This window comes from Silene latifolia, chromosome 5 (genome assembly GCF_048544455.1).
Source record: "Silene latifolia isolate original U9 population chromosome 5, ASM4854445v1, whole genome shotgun sequence".
In the NCBI taxonomy this organism is placed as follows: Eukaryota; Viridiplantae; Streptophyta; class Magnoliopsida; order Caryophyllales; family Caryophyllaceae; genus Silene; species Silene latifolia.
Window position 1 is genome coordinate 43,349,816 of NC_133530.1, and position 27,984 is coordinate 43,377,799.

A 27,984-nucleotide genomic window follows, 5' to 3' on the forward strand; every position below is an offset into this window, starting at 1 on the left:
GTTGAGGATTACTAAGTGAGAGAATTAAGGTCTAGAGGTTTTTTAGGTGAGGGGCATTCAAATGGAAAATAACGTGTAAAATGTACTGAGATGAATAAAATACGTACTGCGAAAATAAATTACGTATTTTTTTTATTGGGCTTTAGATGGTTTGATATACAATACTAAACTCAATTAGTAGATTATACAACCAGTTGTATACGGTTGTATGGTGTAGAATCCGAGCTCTTTACTAAAGTTTTCGAGTTTTGTTAAAAAGAATCTGAGCTATCCTTTAATGTTTTTGAACTCACACACTTGAACATAAAAAAAATGAACTCTTACAAAACTCAATAAAATTGCATATAAGCTCGGATTAATGTATAGGTTTGTACAATCCTTATTATACAACTAGTTGTATAGTAATATTTGTGTACTTAACTACTATACAACAGGGTCTATGATTCTATTTGTACTTGACACAGCTGATTCACTTAAATTAATTGAAGAAAATCACCAGACAATGTAAGAGTATCGCTTATTCTAAGCGTATTCATAACGAATTCCCAAAAAAAGAGAATAGGCGAACAGCTATAAGGCCTAAGTAGAATCACTCCCAATAGTGCCTCTGAAGTGCCAATTTGAGATCACACCTTAAACAAGAACACTAGTAATTACATTATAATTTAACACAAGTTATATGACATGAAAGACGGTGCAGGTGGTTAATACAAAAATGCCCATTTGATTTAACTTCTCTGTTTGTCTGAGAAGAAGTATACAATGCTCAAGGAAAGAACCCAGAAAGTAAAGAACACAAGGTTTGGAGCCTAGATAGCATTTTAGAATCTGGAGATGAAGCAGTCGAACACGACGGAAAAAAAAAAAGAAACAATATCTTCACGTGCGGGTGCCTCTCGTTGGTCTGCAGACGTGATTACGTTTACGAGCATGGTCAGTGCTGTGACGCTGAGTCCGACAAGCATACCCATACCAGCAATCTTCCCTGTTTGATGCTTCTGCTGGTAGGAGCTATAATTTACAGATAATTATACCATGAGAATACATAAGTTACTGGGTACAACAACAACATCAAAGCCTTAATCCCAAAATGATGCATAAGTTACTGGGTACCAATGAATAAAAAGTAAATTAGGCTGAGCATATACAGGGGACTCACTTATCAAACTACCTAAAAAGTAAACTAATCCTGTGTTTCAGAAAGAGAAGGATGAATGTCCCAAATCGGCCATATAGTCGTCTATTTTACTGGCCAAACCATAATGAGAACGGGACATAGTAGAAAGTGGTAAGATCAAAATTCCAATGTCCCTGTTATAACAAAAACTTGAAGAAAAACATAAATTGTCGTTACATACACTATAGCATGCGACTGTATCTACTGGTGGATCCAGAAATTTTAATGGTGTTACGACATTTACCCAGTGCCGCAATAGCTCCCGCAAATTTTTAATGATATTAAATTTAAAAATTTAAAGCAATGATTGTACAAAATTATACCATACATAATTTAATTTTTTATTTTACCACAAACATTGGAAGAAATGCCTAAATGAAGTTTTAAGGTGTTCCAGGACCATTAACACTGTAGCATGGATTAGCCAACCCACGCATCTGCAGTTGTGCAACCAGCTCGTGCTCATATTAACAGATACCGTGGTCGCATCAATGTAAATGTAAGGAAATCTTATATATATATACATATATATATATATAGAGAAGATATATATATAGAGAAGAGATCAACTAAGTCCCATATATACATATAAGTCCATAAGTCTTCATATAGGCCATTGGATGGAGGGAATGGAGGGATGAGATTTCATCTCATTGAATGGCTAGAAATGAATCTCCTCTAATGGTCTCCTTAACTTAATCATCTCCTTCACTAATCATTCATCCATCATTCATTAATTCATTATCACAATTCCTCTCCTCTCTCTACATCTCACTCTTTTCTCTCCTCTCTCCCAAAACCCCAAAAAACCAAAACCCAAATAAATCACCCACTCCTCTCATCTTCACCCACCACCACCCACCACCCGACACCAACTCACCACCGCCACCTCGGTATTTTTTTTCGTTTTTTTTTTTTTTTTTTGGTGTTAATTTTTATGTTTTGAGTTGTTTTTTCCATTCATTTTTTTTGTTGTCTTTTATTTTCTTTTAATTGTCTTTTATTTTGTTAGTTCTCGCTTTTTTATTTATTTTCTCAAATCTCTTCTTGTTATACGTTTTTTTTTAAGATTTCGGGTTTTAAATCTCGTTTTTTTTGTGAGATACTTTTTTTCATCTAAGATCTACTAAAATATTTTTCATAAAATTTGTTGTTTTAATCTTAGCTATATAAAAATTCTTATAATTTGTTGATTTTAATCTTATATTTCACATTTTTATATAAAAATGATATAAAATGACTAAAGTTACACAGTTATGGGCAAAAGTTATACTGTTATGGACTAAAGTTTTACAAAAATGGACTAAAGTTATACAAAAATTGCCTAAAGTTATACTGTTATGGACTAAAGTTATACAAAAATGGACTAAAGTTATACAAAAATTGCCTAAAGTTATACAAATAAGGACTAAAATTATACAAAAAACTAACTAAAGTTATACAAATATGGACTAAAGTTATACAAATAAGGACTAAAGTTATACAAAAATGGACTAACGTTATACAAAAATGGACTAAAGTTATACAAATATCTACATTAGGAATGTGTTGAACTTCTACTCAATGAATGTATAACTCTAATAACGATATGAATAACTTCTACTCAACGAATGTATAACTCCAGTAGAAATGTGTGTAATTTCAATGACTTTAGTCATTTTTTGTATAACTTTAGTCAATTTTTGTATAACTTTAGCCCATTTTTGTATAACTATAGTTCTTATTTGTATAACTTTAGTCCTTATTTGTATAACTTTAGTCCATATTTGTATAACTTTAGTCAGTTTTTGTATAACTTTAGTCCTTATTTCTATAACTTTAGTCCTTATTTCTATAACTTCAGTCATTTTTTGTATAACTTTAGTCCAAATTTGTGTAATTTTAGTCCAAAATTGTATAACTTTATTCCATAATAGTATAACTTCAGTCATTTTTTGTATAATTTTAGTCCAAATTTGTATAATTTTAGTCCAAAATTGTATAACTTACACAAATTTGTCAGTGAAGTTGCATAGTATAACTTCAGTCATTTTTTGTATAACTTTAGTCCAAATTTATACTCCCTCCCATCCACTCTTTTCTTCCCATTTGAAGTGGGCACGGAGATTAAGGGTGGGGAGTATAATATTGATAAAGATATGAGTGTGGTTTGGTAATTGAAGAGAGGTATGAATAATTAGGATTAAATATTAATAAAGGAGATGAGTGGGGTTTGGTTATTGGAGAGAGGTAGGAATAATTAGAATTAAATATTAATAAATAATATAGTGGGATTTGATGAGTGGAGAGAGGTAGGAATAATTAGAATTAAATATTAATAAATAATATAGTGGGATTTGATGAGTGGAGAGAGGTAGGAGTATTATATTAATAAAAACTTTCTCAAAAAGGAAAGGGGAAGAAAACCTGAATAATCCATTTTAGGAAATATGGAAGAAAAGAGTGGATGGGAGGGAGTATAACTTTAGTTCAAAATTGTATAACTTTAGGAATATAAATTCAGATTTGAACCAACACATAAGAAGATGATAGTAAAGTTACACATATTGTCAGTGAAGTTACACATTATAAATTGTGAACAAAAATAAACCAATAAGTCAAAAAAGTACAATAAAAAAAACTTCAATAACAATAATAAAAAATTAACCAATAAGTAAAAAAAAAAAAAAAAAAAAAAAAAAAAAAAAAAACGAAAATCAAACCAAAACAAACTTGAATGGTTGTGTAACTTCAATTTATACAATGTACTCCCTCCAATTTTCTTATATCTTCCCCTTTCTTTTGGGCACAAAAATTAAGAAATGGGAAGAAAGAAGGAATAAAGTAGAATAAAGTATTGTAAGTTGTGAAATTTATAGGGGAGAGAAAATAAAAAAGAATGAATAATGAATAAATAATAGATAAAGTAATGGGAGTTGTTGATTTGTTAGGAGAGAGAAATTAATAAAAAATGAATGAAACTTACCAAAAATGGAAAGAGGGAAGATAATCAAACTTGTGTGAAAAAGGAAAGAGGGAAGATAATAAGAAATTGGAGGGAGTATAACTTTAGATGTTAATAGGGTAACTTTAATGTAAAAAGGGTATCACTTTAGTCGTAAATAGTATAACTTTAATGTTTTAAGGGTCTAACTTTAGTCGTAAATAGTATAACTTTAATGTTTTAAGGGTATAACTTTAGTCGTAAATAGTGAACTTTTATAAAAAAAAAAACAAAAAACAAAAACAAAAACAAGTCAAAAATAAACCAAAATAAAAAACAAACCTTAACTGAAAAACAAAAAAACGAAAATAAAACAGAAAAATTAGATCGAAATCTGAAAAATGACAAAAACAATAACACCAACTAACAAAAACAAAAAAACAACCATCAGCCTTAATTTAACAATAACAACAAAAACAAAAACAAAAAAAACAAATAACAAAAAAAAAGTAAATCTGAAAAAAAAAAAACAAATAACAATAACAATAACAAAAACAAATAACAACCAAATAACCAAATAACCAAATAACCAAAACAAAAAGGCAAAAAAGTAAATCTGAAAAAAAGGACAAAAAACAAGGAAATTGAGGAGGGAGGCGGGTGGTTTGTCGTGGAGAGGTTGGCAGGCGGTGGTTGCGGTGGGGTGTGGTTGTGTGCAGTGGTGGTGGTGGCGGGCGCAGCAGGCGGCAGCAGGGAGGGAGAGTAAAGGTTGTTGCGGTGGTGTGTGGTGCGGCGGTGGTGGCGTGCGAGCAGGCGGCAACAAGGAGGGAGAGCAGGCGGCAGCAGGGAGGGAGAGTGAAGGTTGGTGGTGGCGTGCGGGCAGGCGGCAGCACGGAGGTGGGGTGGTGGGCGGTAGTAGGAAGGACGGAGGATTTGAAATTTGTTTTCAGATTTTTTTTTTTTTTTGTTTTGATTTTTTTTTTGTTTTGATTTTGTTTATTGAGAGAAAAATGAGAGAGAATGTAGAGAGATATGAGGGGTTTGTGATAATGAGGGATGAATGTTTAGTGAGGAGGAGTTGTTGATAATGAGTGAAAAATGGATTAGGGAGGAACTTAATTGCAATGAGGAGCTAATTAGAGGAGATTAATTTCTGACCATCCATTGAGATCTAATCTCAACCTTCCATCCACTCCATCCTATGGTCCTTATAAGGACTTAGGGCCTCATAAGATGTAAGGGACTTATGAGAACCCTTCTATATATATATATATGTATATATATATATATGTATATATATATATATATATATATATATATATAGATTTAGGATCCGGTGAGAACGAACATTCGGTGAGAACGGTGAGAACGAACTCTAATAAGGAAATTAAATAAGTTTTAGACGGAAACGATTAAATATCCGGACAAACCCACCCAACTTACAAAGTCACTGAGAACGAAAACAAACCCAACTTATGCACTAAATCTGAATACTGACCTCATACATCTCTTATCCTTTCTCTCTCCTCTGTAATTTACCTACTTTATCACCTCTGTTACACATTAAAACACTCTACTCTAATGCGTTAAAGCTAAATTTTCAATCTAAAAGGTACATCAATTTCCAGTTGTTCCCTTTTTCTTAGTTCAATTTCTAAATATGTAATTGTTTTGTTAAAATTTGACTATTTTTAGTTTGTTTTATTGATTCATGCGCTTAATGCATGTTGTTTTATTATTTTTCAACTTTTTAGTAATCAATTTGTGTATAATTTTGGCTGCAATTGCCGACGAATGTTGCGCTTTGGGGAACGAAACGACGCTGTAATGGTTCGACTCAGTTTCTGCCGCCGCCGTCGCGCTTTGTGATGATGCTGGTCATACCACCTTGTTTAAGTCGGATTTCTTGGTAGTCGTATGTATCTGTGGAGTTATTGAAGGATGTTGCTGCTCCGGTAAGGCAGGCCTCGAGCTTGTCGGCAAACTTTAAGGTTACAGCAGCTCAATGGTTCGGCTCCCTGATGCGCCGTCATCGGAAAAAGGAAGAGGTGGTGGTGGAGTGGCTGGCTGTTAGTAGGGCAGCGGTGGTCGATGTTGGTAGGGGTGCTTGTTTGTTTCCATCTATTTCAATGTATCTACAATAAATTTTGACGAATCTAACCACTATTTTAATGTATCTGGATATAAATTATAGATACACAAATTTAGTTAGCAGGTACATTAAAATTTATATGGGATACATCAATATATAAACCAGATACGCTAATTTCGTTATTAGATGATTAGTTATTAGATACATCAAAATTGATATGCTGCAATGATTTCATCGGTGGATGTTGGGTGGAGATAATGCCGGATAAAGATGAAAATGCGGCGGTGTGAAGCAGCAGGTGCGTTGAAGAGCAGTAGTGTTCAATACATTGCCGGCAGCTTCTACGAAGGTATCTATTACATGAGACTAGGAATCCAACAGACATAATACATATTGTCGGCATCGGCGACGGTGATTATTTGCCTTAGACAGTGTGGTGATGTAGTGTAAATGTACAGGAAAATTTTCATAGTGTGAGAAGAGCGCCTAGGAGCTGTCAGAGTGTATGTTCGTGGCAGCTGCCAGAGCTCCGGCGTCGGCGTCAGATGATAAGAGGAGAAGTTTACAAAAGGGGGAGGAGAGTTCTGGGTTGTAAGAGGGGATGGGCTTGGTCGGAGATCCGGCGATCATATGGCAGGAATGGCAAGATTCTCCGACGAGAGTTTTGTCGGAGCTCCGGCGACGGGGCTCTAGGTGGAATGGAAAAATATTAAATGATGGAGGAAGGGTGGTGTGCGTGTAAATCGTGTATCATTGTACCTGGGATTGTTAAAATTTAATCACAACCTTTCATATATTAGTTTAATCTAATGGTAGATATGCGTTCTCACCGAGTGTTCGTTCTCACCGGATCTCACCTATATATATATATATATATATATATATATATATATATATATAGAGGTAAGATCTAATGAGTCCTCCTCTCAAATTGAGTCCATAAGTCCCTTTAAGGACCATTGGATGGCCTCAATGGATGGTTGAGATGAATTTGATTAAAGGCCATTAAAAAGAAAAGGAAAAAAATGTGGATGGTTGGATTGAGATGGGTGGTTGAGATTGAAAATTACCAAAAAAAATTACCACTAATCAAATTTCTATACACTAATTAATTTTTCTTTCTCTCTCTAGCCCCTAATTAATCAGTTTTGAGTTTTAGATTTCAGAAGTGTAAATGTAATGTTGTATGAGTTTTACAAGTGTAAATGTGACGGAAATTTTGAATTTATATAATTTTAACATTTTACAAGTGTAAATGTGAAGTTTTACGAGTGTAAATGTAACATTTTAAGAGTGTAAAATTTATTTTTTGTGACGGAAATTTTGAATTTATATAATTTTTAACACTTTACAAGTGTAAATGTGAAGTTTTACGAGTGTAAATGTAACATTTTTAGAGTGTAAATTTGATTTTTTGTGACGGAAATTTTGAATTTATATAATTTTAACATTTTACAAGTGTAAATGTGAGGTTTTACGAGTGTAAATGTAACATTTTAAGAGTGTAATTTGATTTTTTGTGACGGAAATTTTGAATTTATATAATTTTAACGTTTTACAAGTGTAAATGTGATGTTTTACGAGTGTAAATGTAACATTTTAAGAGTGTAAAATTGTTTTTTTGTGACGGAAATTTTGAATTTATATAATTTTAACATTTTACAAGTGTAAATGTGATGTTTTACGAGTGTAAATGTAACATTTTAAGAGTGTAAAATTTATTTTTTGTGACGGAAATTTGAATTTATATAATTTTAACATTTTACAAGTGTAAATGTGAGGTTTTACGAGTGTAAATGTAACATTTTAAGAGTGTAAATTTGATTTTTTGTGACGGAAATTTTGAATTTACATAATTTTAACATTTTACAAGTGTAAATGTGAGGTTTTACGAGTGTAAATGTAACATTTTAAGAGTGTAAATTTAATTTTTTGTGACAGAAATTTTGAATTTACATAATTTTAACATTTTACAAGTGTAAATGTGATGTTTTACGAGTGTAAATGTAACATTTTAAGACTGTAAATTTGATTTTTTGTGACGGAAATTTTGAATTTACATAATTTGAACATTTTACAAGTGTAAATGTGATGTTTTACGAGTGTAAATGTAATATTTTAAGAGTGTAAATGTAGTATTTTAAGAGTAAATTGGTCCTTTGAGTGTAACTTTGGTCCTTTATAAGTGTCACTTTTGTCCTTTACGAGCAAAACTTTAGTCCGACTACCAAAAAACACCATCACCGTCGTCCTCCACCACCAACTCATATCCACAAAAAATATGAGTGCAAATCTATATAATTTTAACGAGTGTAAATGTAAAGATATACGAGTGTAAATGTAAAAAATATGAGTGTAAATGTAAAGAAATACGAGTGTAAATGTAAAGAAATAAGGGTGTAAATCTGAAAAATGCGTGTAAATGTAAAGAAATATGAGTGTAAATGTAAAGAAATAAAAGTGTAAATGTGAAGAAAAACCAGTGTAATGTAAATGTAAAGAAATAAAAGTGTAAATGTGAAGAAAAACCAGTGTAAACGTGAGTGCAAATCTATATAATTTTAAGGAGTGTAAATGTACAGATATACAAGTGTAAATGTAAGGAAATATGAGTGTAAATGTAAAAAATATGAGTGTAAATGTAAAGAAATATAAGTGTAAATGTAAAGAAATACGAGTGTAAATGTAACAAAATACGATTGAAAATGTAAAAAAATATGAGTAAAATTAATATATTTATTAGATCTAAGAATAAAAATCATGTTAATACGTTTTTTTTTTCAAAAATCTACTATATTTTTATTAGATCTACGAATAAGATCAACAATTTATTACACTTCATAAGAGTGTAAATGTAAAGAAATGCGAGTCTAAATGTGAGGAAATACAAGTGTAAATTTAAAGAAAAACGACTGTAACTTTAAAATAAAACAAAAAAATAAATAGATCTGAAATTACCAGAGTGTAACTTTATAGATCTAAAAAAGAAAAACAAAAAAAGACGAGATATGCAAGTAAAAATTAACCACCCACAATAACAAATGAAAATAATAATAAAAAAAATTATGTAACAAAATGAATGTAATTTTAATAAAATACCCCCGCAACCACGTCGCCTTTCAACCTCCACCGCAACAACCACCACCAAAACGACCTCAATACTAGGTCTAAAAAACGACAAAGAAATCTGAAAATTTAAATTTTAAAACCAGATCTGAAACAAACAATATAATAACAAGACGATATTTAAAAGACGATATTTTTTTGGGTGGGACTAACATCACTCGCTTAAAAAAAAAAAAAAAACAAATCTAAATAGAACTTCAAACAAATCTGAAAATAAAAAAAAAAAAAAAAAAAAAAAAAAAAAAAAAAAAAAATTCAAGGAGGACGAATATAGGCAACTGGCGGGACACTTTCAAAGGAAACACCATTGTCATTTTTTTTTTTACAAACACCATTGTCACCCATTGACACACCTCCTTCCTCTCCTCTCATTCCTTTCAACAGAAACACCACCGCACCACCCCATTATTTCAGATCTGGTCGGGTTGGCGTGCGGGTTGTGAGTTGTGGCGGCGTTGGAGAGGAAGGAGATGTGTTGTTGTGGCGGCGTTGATGGTGGTTGTGGGCGGTGCGGCGAAAGAGAGGAGTGGTGATGTGCGGTGGTGAATGGCGGCTTATGTGGGTGTTTGGTAGCAGATCTGAAAAACAAAAAAAAAAGAGAAAGGATGGAGGTGTTGGTGACGTGGTGTTGATGATGGAGAGCGGGTTGTGGTGGTGGTGGTGAGGCGTGGGTGTTGTTGTCGGCTGGTAGGTGGTGGCGTGGTGTTGTGGTGGTTGAATGGTGGCGGTTAGATATGGTGATGGAAAGGAGGAAGTGGCGGATTAATGGTGGCGGCAGTGGGCAGTGGAGGGTGGTCGGTGGTGGTGTCGGGTGGTGGAAGGTGAGGGTATTTTTTTTGTGATTTATTTTTTTGAATGGTGGAAGGTGGCTGGTGGTTTTTGAGTTTTTTTTTATTTATTTGGTTTTTAGAGAGGTAGAGGATTGATATTTGTGTGAGAGGAGAGATAAGTGAGTGGAAAAAGAAGGCTTTTATAGTGCAATTAGGGTTTGATTAGTGATGGTAGAGAGGGAAAGGGATTAATTAGCATCCATCCCCTTATTTTAGCCTTAATCCCCCCTTTTCCCCCTTCAATCTCAACCTCTCATCTCATCTTTTCAATGGCCCTAAAGAGGACTTAGGGACTCAATGCTTTTGGTTGGACTCACTTGATCCTTCCTCTATATATATATATATATATATATATATATATATATATATATATATATATATAGAGAGAGAGAGAGAGAGAGTGAAGTTCTTATAAGTCCACCTATATATTTGAGTCCATAAGTCATCACTACATCCCTTAGATATCCCACTAAGGATGGTTGAGATTGAAAGCAAAAAAGCATACTTAACACTAATGAGTTTTCTATACACTAATTAATCCCACTTTCTCTCTCTAGCTTTAACTATACATTCACTAATTGATTATTATACACAAATTTTTTTTTTTGAGCACAATTTTTTTTTTTTACAAAAACTTTATACAAATTTTACAACACTTTCACCATTTTAAAAGTGTAATTTCAACGGAAAAAAGTGTAACTTTAACAAAAAAAAAGTGGTTTGACGGATATTATTTTGAAATTTGAAAATTTGAAGCAAGTTTACGATAAATTTTGCGTTTTACGAGTGTAACTTTAGTTTTTACGACAAATATTATTTTGAATTTTTCAAATTTTAACACAACTCATCAGGGGCGAAGCCAGGATCTAATATGTGGGGTAGCGAAGTTTTTGTTACATTTTTTTAATTTATTGAAAGAAACGCAAATAAATACGGAGTATAATTTTTTTTTATAATAATCGTATTTTCCAATTTGAGAAGACTAGTTATTTTCGCGCTTATTGCTTTGAGGTGTTTCTTGCGCCTGAGCCCTAGGGCTCTAGTAGTTTAGGACTTATTAGTGAACGATTCGATACGATTAAGTGTTACGGACAAAAGTGACACAATTTGTAATTTATAACCAAAAAAATTTATACGTCCTTATTCTCCATCGTTTATGAGTGATTAAAAAGGAAGTAATTAACAAGTACTACATCTGGCTCAACAAATTCTTTACGTTTTAGTATTAATTATGATCCTCACATATGAAATGTAAATTAGTACCCAAAAAAAAAAAAAAAAACAAATGAAATGTAAAGAATATGTTAAGATGGAGGGAGTAATAATTTGTAAACTAATGTAGTCGTATATAATAAATAGTGCTAAATACTTGATAGTTATTTTTTCGTAATGTAAAGAAAAAAGAAAAACAAGTGAAAATGCACCTAGTGCGGATCGAACACGAGTAGTATTGGAAAAAGCCCATAAGACAAGTCCACAAACCTTTTATCAAAGACAAAGATCCATATAATGTTGTAAATTTTATGGTGTTATATTATCTTGTATCTTCATTACAGCTGGGGTAGCTAATCTTCATCTTCCTCGCTAATTTTTCTGGGTTTGGGGTAGCAGCGGCTACCCCTTGCTACTCACTAGTAAATTGAGTCACTTATACTGTAACTTTAGTCTTTTAAAAGTGTAATTTTAGTCCATTAAAGTGGTCCATTAAAGTGTAATTTTAGTCCATTGAGAGTGTATCTTTAGTCCATATTAAAAGTGTAACTTTTGTCCACTAAGAGTCCATCTTTAGTCCATATTAAAAGTGTAACTTTTGTCCATTGAGAGTGTAACTTTAGTCCTTTGAAAGTGTAATTTTAGTCTATTGAGAGAGTGACTTTAGTCCATTAAGAGTATAACTTTAATCATTGAGAGGGTAACTTTAATAGAGATAAGTGTAACTTTAATGAAGATAAGTGTAATTTTAATGGAAAAAAGTGTGATTTTAATGGAGAAAAGTGTAACTTTAATAATAGAAACAAATGTAACTTTAACAGAAATAATATAACTTTAATAGAAAAAAGTGTAATTTTAATGGAAAAAAGTGTAACTTTAATAATAGAGAAAAATGTAATTTTAATAGAAAAAAGTGTAATTTTAATAGAAAAAAGTGTAATTTTAATGAAGAAAAGTGTAATTTTAATAATAGAGAAAAATGTAACTTTAACAGAGAAAAGTGTAATTTTAATAGAAAAAACTGTAATTTTAATGGAGAAAAGTATAACTTTAATAAGTGTAACTTTAATAGAGAAAATGTAATTTTAATAGAGAAAACTGTAATTTTAATAAGTATAACTTTAATAGAAAAAAGTGTAACTTTAATAGTGAGAAGTGTAACTTTAATAGTGAGAAATGACAAAACGATATATCAGGCTTAATTTTTTTACCGGCTATATCAGGCAATTTAGGAAGAAGATGAGTAAACCAAAAAAAAAAAAAAAGACAATGAATTAATTAAGAGTTAAATAAAAAAGGTATATAAGTTACCTGGCAGAGCTATTAAAAAAAAAAAGCTAATTCTGATTTGGGAAGGGAGGGGGACAGGAAGGGCTTGGATTAAATTGTGGGTTAAGTTGAAGTTTGGAGTTTGGAGTAATATAAGAAGGGCACCCATAGTTTGGATTTTTCCTATGAAATAATCCTTTATTTAATTTAGGAATAATTTGTAAAACCCTCGTATGTTTGTATAAAACCAATTTATTCTTCATCGTTTCATTTTTTTTTTTAAATTTATTTGATCGAAAATTAACAACCAGAAATAGGTACAAAACTGAAACAATGTTGCTAACTTGGGATTATTTGGAAAGATTGGAATTAAAAATAGCGGACTGGGCAAATATCGAATTATTGGGGGCAATTTTTCGTAACTTTAAACCCCTAAATATAGGAATGGACGGCAAATGATAAATGCTAATATGCCCAGAAATTAGAAAAACAAACAAAAATTGTCATAAGATAATCATCAAACTGTCGACAAAGATGAGAACACATGTGCTTACATGATTTGGCAATGAAACCCGGAACCAGTAGAGAAGAAATGAAACCACCTTCTCATAGCAATCACTGAAAAGAAAAACACAAATTCTCATATGGGGCGTACTCATGATAATAATATCATAAAGCTAACCTGATTTCAAAACAATCGGGTATTCATTTTTTGAATTAATGGGTTAATGTGCATATGAGCATGTTTATTATTTGAGCTGGTCTCGCATTATTGTAACATGAAACTGTGAAATGTTTAAGGCAATAGTAGCTAAATAAACAATAGCCATATTTTGCAGCGAAATGCTCAAGGCAATAGTGTTATTTCTTGCCTATAAGTGAAAAGATTTAGTTTTGTTGTACCTATGAAATATGAATTGAACCTCATCACAATATTACTCTCTTTGTCCCAACACCGTGTTTATGTTTACTTTTGGATCAACGTGTTATGTATGCACGTGGGGACTTCAAGACAAATGGTCAATGATACCCCTATTTCATCTACTCTCCCCTCTCATCCAATGACTCGGCCACTGACCATCAAGTTAACAAGGGCACACAAATAATTATATTGGCATAAAATGAAATACATAAACAATCTGTTGAGACTGAGGGAGTACTTCTCAAGAAAAAGATACACAACAATTGTCTATTTACTAAACTATTTAACTTTAACTGATTCAAACAGTAGCCCCTAACATCTTATTTAGGCACAATGAAAATTGGTACTTACTTGCACACATTTGTAGCAGCAGTGATCACATCAGGATGAAGTAAGGTCAACGTGGAACGATCTGTGGAACAATACAGTGAACGAACCAAAGAAAGTCATTCACAAGCTATGAGAATACATTAAATGAGAATCGTTGAAAGAAGTGATTGGGAAAAAGAAACATGAAAAGAACAAACAGAAATCTGCGCAACACTGAGCAAGAAATCATAAATGAACTACAAAGGATATCATAGTTTGAGAAGGATTATTATTACCATGAAGGGAAATCATGCCGTCTGACAGAGAATAGAGTTTCCGGGTGGACAAAATCAGGTCATGCTGACCGAAAACAGACGATGGTCGTTCGAAAAACGGAGACAAAAATTAAGCTCCAGGCAAAGGTTGGTGACCCATTTTGTTAGAAATGGCAAAACCAACCTGACCCTCGACCCGAAAAGGCTGACCCAAACTACAACCACAGAATCCAACCCGAAACCTGAATTGACCCGAGCTTTGTTGACCCGTAACTAACCCGACCCGAAATGACCTAGTCCAAAACCACCCAACCCGAAAATTACCCCGACAAAATATAACTCTAATTGACCAAAAAAGACTTGAGTGACTAATTTAAAAGCACACTTGATATCATTTACGTTAACAATAAAGAAACAATTATCAAAACTAAACTAAAAATAGGTAATAACACTAAACGTACTTTTTTTCTCTCTTAATCATTGACCCAAAAATGAGCCAGACCCAAAATAACCCAACCCCCGACCAACATACCCGAAACCCAAACTACCCGACCCGAACTAACCTGATAATATGATGTACCCAAATTGACCCAAACCGAATTGGCCCGACCCGATTGACCGGTCTAAGTTTTGGTATGTTACATCATATTACATACTACAGTCACAGATAATGAATATGAATATTTAGCTGAACTGGGTATGGAAAACTAGTGTAAACAAGATTGAAAAAAACCCTGTTAAAGTCAAGGTGTTCTCAAGCACTTGTTGATAATCATGTACTCCCTCCCATCCAAACCAAAGGTAACATGGGAGGGAGCACAAGTTTTAAGAAAATAGAGAAAAAGTAAGGGTAATATTGGAATTAAAGTAGGACCACTTGTAGCTTAATTAAAGGAGGGCCACAAATATGATGGCATTTTCTGTAAATAATAAGGGTGTATGAGGGGTCTTTAGTCATGTTTTTTACCAAATAAGGAATGGGTAGTTTGGTTTGGATGGTCCGAATAAGGTAAGTGTTACCTTTGGTTTGGATGGGAGGGAGTATTTTATTTGGTTGTATGGTTGACATTGTAGTAAATGGAACATTCGACTTCGAGGGATATAGAATACTAGAATACCAGGCAGCAGTTTGGTTGCCAAAAAAAAAGGAAAAGAAAACATACCAAGACAACCCTTGGATAAATTCCATTTACTATATAAGGGAGAAACAGCTAAGTCACCACGGAGAACTTCAAACACTATTATGTATTTCAGCCTCCATCACAAACTTGTAATTCCCATGTGACTTTGGCGGTAAGTGCTGTTAACTTGGACCATTAATTTCTCCACACACAAGTACAAAAATAATGTAAGATTTGTCATGTTTGATTCATCAAAACAACTACACCCTCCATTTTTTTGTTCCTCCCACATTCCTTTATGGGGAATGGAATATGTTTTTGTTCCTCCCATTTGTGCTCTGGCCTAAAATGGCAAAACTTTTTGGCTTAAAAATGAGGGTTTTTTGTCAAAAACTACCTTATATTTAGGGGTATTTGTAAAAATACTACCTTACATTAATTTTTTTGTTTTTAACTACCTTTATTTTCTTTATCTTTGGTTAATAACTACCTGCGCCAAGATTCTAGACATATTTGGTGAATTTTACTGCATTAACTTATTTCACAAGAGTCTTTTCTTACTCTAATCTTGCGTAGGTCCGATTTCAGGAAGTCAAGATGTACTTACACTCAACTTTAGTGAATATTTGTAGTTGTTATTGACATATGTAAACATAACTTTTGCTTGTCTGAAGTTAAATTACAGTTTGGTCGTAGTTGGTAATTGTTGTCTGATGTTAACAAAGTCATGTGAGATACGTTAATGTCACTAAACTGATCAAATCTCGTCAGATTTTCAGCACAGGTAGTTAATGACCAAAAAAAGAAAACAAAGGTAGTTAAAAGCAACAAAAATAATATAAGGTAGTTTTTTTACAAATACCCCTAAATATAAGGTAGTTTTTGACAAAAAAACCCTAAAAATGAGTACATAATCCCAATACCTTCACCCAATAATAAAATTACCATGGATTAGTGGTCAGTTTTTGTTTCTAATTACGAATCATATTCCAATAACCCTGCTAAAAATAACCAACCATATTAATAAACCTCCCACTTTCCCTTTCTCATCCTTGCTTCTTGCCCACCATCCCCTCTCTCCTCCCTTCACCACGAGACAACCGACTACCACCACGACTCACCTTCCTGTTGTTCGACCTTCATCCTCCTTTAAACTGGACATATAATCCTACATCGACAAGGATACACGAGTAATTCAAAAAAGGGCCCGCGTGGTGTGCTTGCCGACCCCATATGCTCCCAATGGTAGTGGCCCTTTCTCTGTGGTTGCCCGTGGTCTCATGGCGGTAGCGGTGTGGTGGTAGCTTGATGGTGGTATGATGGTGGTTTAACGATGGCGGTTCAAGGTAGATGGTAATGCAAGTCTATGGAAATTGCCATGGAGGAGGGTAGTGGTGGCTGATGGGAGACTGGTAGTGGCTTGGTTGGGATGTGGTGGTAGTCGAGAAAAAGGATATTGTACATCAGATGTACTACCTCACATTAATGAGTTTTTGAGTTTGTGTATTTTTTTGAGTTCTATAGAGTATAAATTACATTTTAGTTTTATGACGTCAAAAATCAAATTTTTCTAAGCTTCTATGTAAATTTTTTGAGTTATAATGTAACTTTTTGAGATTAATGTTTAAGTAAATAAACTCAAAAACTTTATAATAAAACTCGAAATTTTTAAATTAAAACTCAAAAACTATATCTTAATGCTCAAAAACTATACCATCTGATGTAATACACCACATGTATAATCTACTTACTCGGCAAAAAATGACACGACACGAACCCGACACGAAATTAACGGGTTTGGGTTGAGGCTTAATGACCCATTTAAGTAAGTGGGTCGACACGAACACGACACGATATTTAATTGGGTTGGGTTTGGGTTGAGTTCTCTAAACACGAACCCGACACGAATGACCTGTTTATTAAATTAATCATGATTTTTATTGATTCTCCATTACATAAATAGACTTAAAATTTCAAAATATGAACATGACTCGAAAACACGACACGAACCCGACACGAAATTAATGGGTTAGGGTTGAGGCTTGATGACCCATTTATGTAAGTGGGTCGACACGAACACGACACGATATTTAATTGGGTCGGGTTTGGGTTGGAGGGTTTGTGACCCGTTTACATGTGACACGAACACGAACCCGACACGACCCGACCCGATCTGTTTGCCAGGTCTATCAGGACTAGCACTTTAATATAAAATGGGTTTATTCTATGATACGATACTTTACCCATTTTCTTATGAACCGTGACAAGTGGGAGAAACAAAAACAATAAAAGCGTATTTTCTATCACGAATGTTTGAAGTTGTAACTATTGTATATTTTGAAAAGATAAAATAACAAATTGATCAAAGTCAACATCTTTCTCTATTTACATCAAATTAGCAAGCGGTGTTTTTGTTTCAGGGAGAGTTAAAAACAAGAAAAAAATATGCTGACATAAACAAAAGGGATTTTCTTGGTGTACCCTCCAGTTTTTCACTTTTTATGTTGTACGGTTGTACCCCTCCCTTTTTTTAAAACATAAGGTGTACATAGTGCATCTTAAATTTTATCACTTAATCTAAACCGAGTCCCAAGTTGTTTAGCCGTTAGTTGTTGACATGGACGTAAAAAAACCTTTTATGTTCTCACTTTTTTTTTTTTTTACTTTGGTGCCATATACCTTCCTTTCCACTTAAACTCAACTTTGACACACAATTCCTAGCAATTTAATCATCTACTTGATAAAATTGTAAATCATCTATTCCATTATTTTCTTCAAATTTGCTTTTCCTTCCAAATTGATTATCATACAAAATTAAAAGTTCATGTTATTACTTTCTTCTATTTTTATTCTTACTTAAAAGTTTATATTATTAATTTCTCTTGTTTTTGACTCCTACTGCAAGTTCATATTTTGGTACTCTTGTATGTTACTAGTCAAAGGTCATATTATGAACCTTTTATTCACCTTCAACTTGATTTTCTTTTTTCTAATGTTTTGCAATTACAAAGTCTCAAATGATCAGACCAAAAACTTTCACACATTCACAAAAGAGAAAAAAAAAAAAAAAAAAAAACAAACAAACAAACAAACAAACTTGAAGAAAAATAGGCAAAATCAGAGGGATAAAGAAAATAAATAAATGGGGTACATAGAGGAAAAAATAAGACAAAGAGAAACTTGGAAAACAGATCTAAGCAACTTAATGGAATAATAAAGAGAATATACATAGTGAGTGATGCATACGCCGGGGGGGGGGGGGGAGGTGTGAGGACACAGAAAATCAAATTTGGTCGAATTGATCTGGTAAAAAAAAAAAAAAAAAAAAAATCACTCTCTCTGTCAGCCATTAATGAAAAAATTAAGGTTATGTAACTAACATTACTGTCCCAGTTAAGCAACAAAATTTAGGGGTGCACGAGAAAGTTTTAAAAAGGGAGGGGTATAGTACAGACATATAGTATTAGAAAGTAAAAAGGGAGGGGTATAGTACACCATAGAAATCCCCAAACAAAAACTTAATAAGATAGTTACTTGATAAACGATAACTCATTAACAGATCTGTTCTCTTCCTTTTTAAGTGAGCACTAAATTTTTTGTAGTTTTAAAATCTTAAACGCTACCTTATTGCCTTGCACTTTTAAACTCACACACTAATTTCAACCAGTGGCGTTTCTAGGACTACAATAATGGGGGTTCGAGTTTGACTTGTATTTTTTCTATGAAAAATTTATATCGCACTTACAAGTCTATGTTACTCCGACTCTTCTAATTTCCTCGCGTACCCGTGTCCGACACTCGACACTCGGACACCTTATTGTACACCAAAATATGCATATTTTTCAAAAATATAGTCGAGTCCGACACTTGGACTCGCACCCGTGTCGGTTACTCCTAAACGAGTCCGAGTAACAAATCTTACAACACAATTTTTTTGTAATGATGGTAGTTTTATAAATTTATAGGGAGGAGATAATAAAATGAAATGAATAGATTAAGTTATACGGTCAAATATTAAAACTATACCAAAATTTCATAGAGGAGTTGGAAAGGACAAATAAGCGAGAAAACTAAAACGATAACAAGTAGACGGATTGACGGAAAACTAACAAAAATATGGAAAAAAAAACACTAAAAGAGAGAAATTTGAAAGAATTGCTTATTAATAGAGGAGTTGGAAAAGACAAATAAGCGAGAAAACTAAAACGATAACATGTTGACGAATTGACGGAAAACTAACAAAAATATGGAAAAAAACACTAAAAGAGAGAAATTTGAAAGAATTGCTTATTATGGGAATTGAACCCCTGGACCTTTAGAAGGAAATACATGATCTTTACCAACTGACCAAGCTGTATCTAGTGATAACTATTTGACATATATTCTCTATATATTTTCCAATGGGGGTTCAATTGAACCCCATGAACCCCCATTGGAAACACCACTGATTTCAACACGTTCTGGTGTCCTACCCAAGTCTTGCTGATGATTAAAATACTTTAGAACACATTACGAGGCAAAAAAGAGATGTGATGCGCTGCTGAATGAGGATAGATATATGCAACTAAAGAAGCAAAAAAATAACAAGAGGACCTAGAAAACATGTCAATTAATCCCATGAACATCTAAGAAAAGAATTTGGTGCTTATTTGAACTACTGAAAGTGCGTCACGGTTGAAGTGGATACTCTGTATAAATCAGTATTTCATCTCTGATTCTTTGCAAAAAGAATTAAATACAGAACATGAAGTATTACCAATTTCTCTGTTGTTAAATTTAGCAACCCATTCTGAGATAACATCTACTAGTGATTTGCCTGTCTGTCTTATGCACCTTTCTGTGATCTGTGCAACACATACGTGTCAGATAAAATTCATACGCAAAAGAAAAAGAAAGCACCTTCAAGATTGAGTTGGCTAAGGTACACACATCCCGTTCAAATTGATTCCCTTCATGAACTGTAGAAGGAATACTAGACGCTTGACGTTCGGAGATCTGACAGAAAGCAATCAAAGAGCATGATTTAATTTTAAATATGAAATTATTGCCAAAATACAGACTGCTATGAAATCTAAAATACAGACTGCTACAAATCTAGGCCTGTATCGGCTAACAGCATACCATTGTTGCATGGTTTGGGCTTGATCGGCCAATCCTAGAACCGAATTGTCCATACCAGAACAGGGTTTATTAGCAAACTAGGTCGACAAAGTGCTTTATACATAAACCCATTAAGTGTTTCACAGCCTAGATTGTTCTCGAGCAAAATCAAACATTGAACCATGCAACACTGCAGCTCTGCGCTATACTCCAGAGTCCAGATGGAAACCACTTTAGGCGAAAATTAGGAGGTCTAGGATATGATGGTTTCATTTTCTTATTTGATATTGTTGCTTGGAAAGCTTTTATTTATGTTCCCATGATACAGAGAGCAGCTACTTATGCCACAAACGATCCTGCACTAAACAGGGTGTGTATATGGAAGCAAGGAAAGTGAAGGCTACAAAATAACCCATTTATCAGCATAGAAAGATAAGCAGTTAGACAGGATTCTGATTATTGACGCCCATCAACCAGTCGCACATGACAAACATGAATTTGGTTATACATCTATTAGGCATTTAGGCTACTTCCATTCTAATGCTTGACTAACAACTCCATCACCCCAAAAGGAACACAAGTGGTCATCAGTGTATCTGGTCAAGAAACAAATACAAATGCCAATCAACATACAGGTTTAAACGAATCAAGGTTGCATACTGCATGAAGATCTGTCCTGGAAACCCCCTGGGCATGCCAATACGCGGCACAAAACGCTCGATCACAGCCTACACCTGCAGATAACCAAAAAAGACGAGGACTAAACAATAATAAAAGACAAAAGTGTGTGACTGGGTACCAGATTTGCTCGCAACCTTAGTGAAGGCAAATTGAATCACATTTATCATGTACCCTTATCACATATATGTATTACGGTGTTTGACTAAAATACACAGTTGTATAATTGGTTAACAAATTTGCTCGCAACATTAGTGAATGGCAAATTGATTCACAGTTATCATGTACCCTTATTACGTATTTATATTATGATGCTTGACTAAAATAAGTGCATCAAAGGAGTTTGTTTCTGTATAAAGCAATTGCATTGAAGCTTACTATGAAGCAGGTAACCCTGATGTCTTTAGAAGCAAACGTTACAATAAAACTACTTCATCTTCTGTATATGAAATTCATCAATCCACCTAGACTCCAAATTAACGTTATAGGTCCTCAAGTTTAGTTGAGTTCAAAGATTCAGGTATAAGATGCAATTTCATCAAGAATATTTAACTTTGTTTGGATAATGGATTTGAAGGAAAGTGGAAAGGAGGGAATTGAAGGGGGACAAGTTCCTTTGTCTGGGTAGCAGATTGAGTTGGAGGGAAAAGGAAGGGCAATGGAGGCAACAGTGTTTTCCTCCCAAATCTGAGACATGATGAGAGAATTTAATGTGCCTTGTATGAAGGAATAATCCCTCCATTTCCTTGTAACTTACTTTACTAACCAAACAAAGGAAATTGTCACCCACCCTTTCCATTCCCTTCAAATCCCTCCATCCAAACATAGGGTAAAAGTTGCAATTATTGTGAATGGTTTTAACTATTGGCAAATAATAAATTAATTGAAAAAGAAAACACTTGAATGACTTAACTTTAAGCGCCAATTCTCACAAAGACTTGGATGTTAAATTTGGACACGGTATAAAAAAAAATAAACCACAAAAAGACAAATGATCACGTGAACAGAAAAGTTACAGTGCTGTGGAATATTAATGTCGGTCCTTGAAGGCATCATTCCTCCACATGAATGGCATTGCAAGTGGACTGTACTCCCATTGCAGCGAAAACCAGCTATTTGAGTCCCTGTAATAGAAGCTGCCATATCATTAGTGGTAAGAAACAAAAGTAAATGGATTGAAGTACACCTAACAAGGAGAGACAACAATGTTGAAATCAGTAACAAAGATAGTAGATCAGGACTTCCGAGCATGTCTGTGAAGCTAAATACATTTAACAGTCAATCAAGGAGCTGAAAACTATTTATTTAAATCTAATGTTATAGTAATACACTTAAAAGATAGCTCAATAGTATTACCACATTGAGCGCATGATGGGTGTTCCATCTCATCATTCATTTCATAAGTTGGAGAACGTGCCCTCTTTCGACGATCCCTTTTTCCACTAGTTATTACCTACCAAATAACACTAGTGAATTATGATCAAGACCTAAAAATGAAGCTTTCGATTGACCACGGAATGAAAAGGAAAGGAGAGCATAACTTGTTAGTAACTTTCACATCATTACCATATTATAAACTGACAAATAGACCTTATCATAACTCACTATTCTACGGCTGATTTAATCTGCCTTTTTCCATAATTTTCTACAAAAGCTTTATAATAGATCATCTGAAATACTAACATCAAATTATGGCGTTCCCTTATGACTTTGATGATTTATCTATAAGATACAATGTCAAGTTAGTAATGTTTCATTGATCAAAACAACTATTTTCATATTATCTTTTAAAGAACGATGTAACTATTCTGTATTCGGAGAAAACAACAGTCAAAATTGACTACTAAAGTCAAAGGGAGAATATAAACGGGTAGGGAGTAACAAAAAGGCCTAACTGTTGAGTGAAACTTTTGTGAGCATGATGGAGAAAAGAATAGACATATTAAGAGTTCAACAAGATGGAATCACTACAAAATTTGTAATGCTAAACTTGTAATCCTTGATCATTATAAATATTGAAAATAAACTACTTACAAGATTGGATTTTATAGTTGCATAAGAGTTCAACAAGGCAAGTTCTTCAGTGGATCGACGTAGTGATACATCAGCCTGTAAAATATCCTACGGAATAACATGCCAAAAAGATAAGCAGGAATCACTTAAACTGCGTAAACAAATATAAAGATATAACTATATTAGTTCAAAGTTTAATAGAACGCAAATAAAAAATACACTCAAGAGATGGATTTATTAACTTCAAACCAAAGAGCGTAATCTGAAGAAGCTTGCACAATGTAAATAAGTCACTAGATTATAATCATCACAGAAAAATGCGAAGCCACATGGTTTTCAAGGAAAACGCAATGTCAAAATGAGTGTCCAACGAAATACTCTACAACTGACCCAACTCCGACCGTGTATGGTACCTCCAATTCCAGCCTCCGTTGCCATCCCATTTAATTGTGCCAAGATGATTTGAGTTTGTCAATACCAACTCATGGACAATAACAACAATACCCTAGTGCATGGGAACCCGTGTATGCGAGGTAAGGGGGGCACTAGATGCACGCAACCTTACCCCTGAACAACACATAGATACATTGTTTAAAAGACCCATAATGATAATCATATTGAGAATTGCACAAATGACGGCTACAGATACTACTACTATGACAAAACAAAAAAGAGAAAAGTCTAGTTAGTGAGTCATGCTTTATTGCATCATAATCAAAAACAAGAGAGTAATGAGTATTTGGCTTCATCGGAAAGAAAACACTAAGGCCATGTTCTTTTGGACTTGAAGTCGATCCCTTTAAGTTCAGTTTTTATCCAACAAGTTCAGTTCTAAAAAGTTCAAATCCTATAAGTTTAGTTCAGATCCTGTTCGGAAAAGTTCAGATCTTAAGTTCGCTTTAGAAAAGTTCAGTTTAATTCATACCCACTTTCCTATAAGCTAAGATCCTATAAGTGCAGTTCAAAAAAATTAAGTCCAAAAGAACTAGGCCTAACTAATAGACAAATCATGAAGAATATATTTCAAACATATGCACCCATGTGTATTCTTAATCAACATTTGTCCGACACGGGGTAGTGTGGAGTGTACAAATTTCTTACACCATTTAAATTTACGGAGAAGTGGTAAACTAGCCCCTTAAGTTTGCATCAATGTGAGAATAACCCCCTTAACTTTATTTTGGTGTAAACAACCCCCATAACTTTGTAATAAAGTGAAATCAAGCCCCTTTCACTTTTCCGGTCAAAATCTCGCCGGATTGTTAATTTCTCACCAATATTACGTGTAATTGCTCATAATTTAACACTTAGATTTGGGTGCAACTTTTACAAAATTAAATTGCTACGTCCAGTAAATAAGCGCTCGGGAAAACAAGGAAGCCTTAGATTGTTATCCTCTCTTTGAGAATAGAATACCATGACATCATTTAGTCTAAATCTCTGAATCATCTTCAACAATGGAACTCTCCTCGCTCGCTTCTTTAAGAATAAATTTATTTATTTTTTTGCAAAGTTGAGAAAAGAAAAAAAGAAGTGATAATGTTGGTGTTGAGTGTTCTGGGTGATAGACAAGACGCCAAGAAGAGAGAAAGTCAGAGGTAGGAGTGATAGGACATATGAATTGTTGGATAAAGTGCTAAAATAAGGAGTATAAATCTTGCGGATACATGCATTTGTATAAGTATATAGAGTAGAAAGGGTGAAAATTATACGTAATATGTACAACATATGAGATATTGGTGAGAAATTGGCAATCCGGCGAGATTTTGACCGGAAAAATAGAAAGGGGCTTGATTTCACTTTAGAGCAAAGTTATGGGGGTTATTTACACCAAAATAAAGTTAAGGGGGTTATTCTCACATTGATGCAAACTTAAGGGGCTAGTTTACCACTTCCCCACGATTTAAAAAGTGATGATAGCATGAGTTGTAGAGATAGAGAGATTTGATGTAAAGGTACTGCTAGGATTTCTGTGAAATTTATTGGCTTCACCCCGAAGCTATAAACTTCAGTGTGACAAAGTGAGAAACTCTACAAATTGAAGTAGCTGCAAAGTTCTAGCACTACTTAAAAATGATGACAGCTACCAGTTAGAGATTAAAGAATCGAAAGTGAAGGTAATGGAATCTTTTTTGGAGATCCATTGGTTCGCTCCTTAACTACCAACTTCAGCCTCACAAATTGTACAATTTTAGAAGCTGAAACATGTGTCAGTTCAAAAAACATTGAAACAAGATGGAAGAGTGGATAATTAAGAACAAATAACTAAATTAAAACCACTAGTATAAAGTCTACATACTTGATTGAGACGATAGTTAACTAGAGGGAAAACAGACAAACAAAGAAAATAAAGGAAATACTACCTCCTCGATACAATGCAGGAAGTGGTTTCGTCCCACAAAATGGACGACGCCCCTACAATGGGGACATAAAACAGTTGAATGTTTTTCCTGGCACCTCCTTAACCATTCTGAAAAGCATCCATTGCTGACAATAGAAAAAAATGTGTAAACTAAATACCAACTTAGTCCTTAAAAGTAAGCAATCTCTAGTTGCCAAAACAATCAAGGCAGAAAAAAAAAGCGTATTCTTCAATGGAAATAAACAATGAACAAACCAGAAATTATGAAGGCAGGGAGCAACCGTTACAACATCATGCCAAACATTCAAACAAATACTGCACTTTGTATGCTCAGAATCAACAACAATCTGAAATTTAATGTTTAAAACATAGTTTAGGTACACAAAAATTCAAGATGAAAGGAACAACAAGATTCAAATCAAAGCCCCACTGAGGGAACTGAGAAGGTTAAGAAGCATGTCACCTTTATCCAAGCTCAAAATATACTTCAAATAGAACTACTCTACCAAATGATTGAAATCATGTACATGCATGACATACCTTCAACTTATTCTCACACCGTTCTTCTTGCACAGCCATTACCTCAAACTTGTAAGTATGATGCCCTGTATACGAAAAAAAAAAAAAATCAATAAAACTAGCCTTATTAGCTGATCCTTTTAACTACACACCACATCAACGTGAAGACAGCATACCCTCATCACTAACTGACTTTATAAGAAAAACACCACTTAATGTTTTGGTGTTGGCGATCACTCAAAAAAAAAAACAGAGATTTTAGAGGTGCATCAAGGAGACAATGTATGAGGCAAACGCAAGCGCCTCATTCACTCACAAGATACACAATCTTGCGAACAAATAGGTAATTTTCAAAACAATTTTTTTGCAACAATTCTCTATTTTTGACTTTTATAGAGGGTGAAAATGTAAGCAAGTAAGAACTAAGGGTAATGGGTAATGGGGAAGAGCATAATAAAAAAAATACAAAAAAATTTACAAGAAAAATCAAATAAAATGCATAGGCTTGCGACTCCTAGTTGTGCCTTAAGTACAAGATCCACATAATTTGTCAGTGCACGCGCCTTGTACCTTAGAGCAGCCTATGTGTGCTATTTAAACAACGAACCCAGCCAAGGATCAAGATACAAAATGCCTAAGTGAAGTAAGGAAGACTACCAAATGGCATTACCTTTTCAATATTATTGCAGGAGACAAAGTAAAAAAAGTTTTGTCACAACCTAGAGATGACATCACCTTCCCATCTAATTCTCCAACCTCTTTCCTCCACACTATTGTCCATAACTCATGCTCCTTCCCACACCCCCAACTCATATTCTGCTACTACCCCGGGTAATTCCAGCCCCTCTCATAATTATTCTTCTTCACCCTCTCCCAAGTCATTTATATGATAAGCTTTTTCAAATTATGCAATTCGGCAGAACGAGAAAAGGAAAAAAAAAACAAATTGACATAATGTACAGACCTTCCCTAACTGAAGCTGGCACTATCTCACTGCCACACTTAATACCAACTACTTCTTCGCTCGGAAGTGAGGTCCCATCTACAATTATCACTTCTGACCTACATGAGTATAGAATTTACGAGAACGTAAGGAAACAAGGATATACTAGGAACATGAAAAGGAAAATTCAGATGACTAATTAATAAAACAAAATCTAGGGGCTCATTAGGTGTACTTGTTTTCCAACTTCTCAGACTATAAACTTTTCCTTCTAAAACGTAATCCCTTCATCCCGGTGAATAAAAAGGTGAGAAGACAAATTGTAATTCCATCAAGGCAAGGTGTTGTTAGTGTTACCTCTTGTTTCTGATAGTGGCAGAGCAACGATCAGAATTCCGTAATATTTGGCACCATTCAAGCTTGTCAGAAGAAGATGAGACATGAGAACATATACTCACATCACTTGAGCTAATCTCAATGGTAGCAAATTTTGAATCCGATGGCACTACAAATACATAGCAAGCAAAGTATTATTGAGGAATCGGATACAAAAGCGTAGACAAAATGGGACTACTTTCCAGAAACAAAGCAAAACATGCTTGTTAATATTTCAAAATTGACCTTCTATAAAAATGTAGGAAAGCATTCCTACAATTGTACTCTAATGAGTAATGATCATACGAAGTATTATTATGCGATTCAAACGTCAACAGAAATCTCAGTATCATCATCGTTATCAATTTCGATTCGGAAATCGCAGAAAACCAGTACAAACCCATAAAACCCCAGTAAACCTAATTTACAACTCCTATTTGATTGACCTTAATTTGAAATATTAACCATTTCCTAAATGAAAAAAAAAAGAAAAGAGTACATAAATAATGCATGTAAATTGGAAGGACAAATTGATATGAAAACGAAGAAATGATACCGAGTTTGGCCCAGACTTCATCAGAAAAAATTGAGGAAGATGATTGCCCAACTTCCATTGCAAGCCAAAGAGTTGCCAATTCTTTTCTTGTAATGTTAGACAAACTTTGAATACGTGAGTACTCAGTTGTATGTATCACTTTATACGCGGAACAAAGATTATTAGAAAGGAGATCCACGATC

At 33.8% G+C, this 27,984-nt stretch overlaps 1 protein-coding gene across 2 annotated transcripts; it reads right to left on the minus strand.

The window, feature by feature from the left end:
- Positions 1-703: 703 nt before the first annotated feature.
- On the minus strand, positions 704-27,984 carry LOC141657359 (uncharacterized). 2 transcript variants are annotated; one of them, XM_074464555.1, is made up of 15 exons: positions 27,803-27,984; positions 27,229-27,376; positions 26,893-26,990; positions 25,950-26,014; positions 25,665-25,756; positions 25,411-25,534; positions 23,069-23,155; positions 22,391-22,487; positions 22,051-22,158; positions 20,990-21,090; positions 20,186-20,251; positions 20,013-20,100; positions 13,903-13,963; positions 13,184-13,247; positions 704-1,011 (listed from the first exon to the last, which is right to left on the minus strand). In XM_074464555.1, exons 1-15 carry the CDS (start codon positions 27,858-27,860, stop codon positions 880-882), a joined length of 1,389 nt encoding a protein of 462 aa, XP_074320656.1. In that variant the 5' UTR covers positions 27,861-27,984; the 3' UTR covers positions 704-879. The 2 variants fall into 2 exon arrangements, with proteins under 2 accessions (XP_074320656.1, XP_074320654.1); XM_074464553.1 differs by having other exon boundaries at positions 21,017-21,090; positions 27,803-27,972.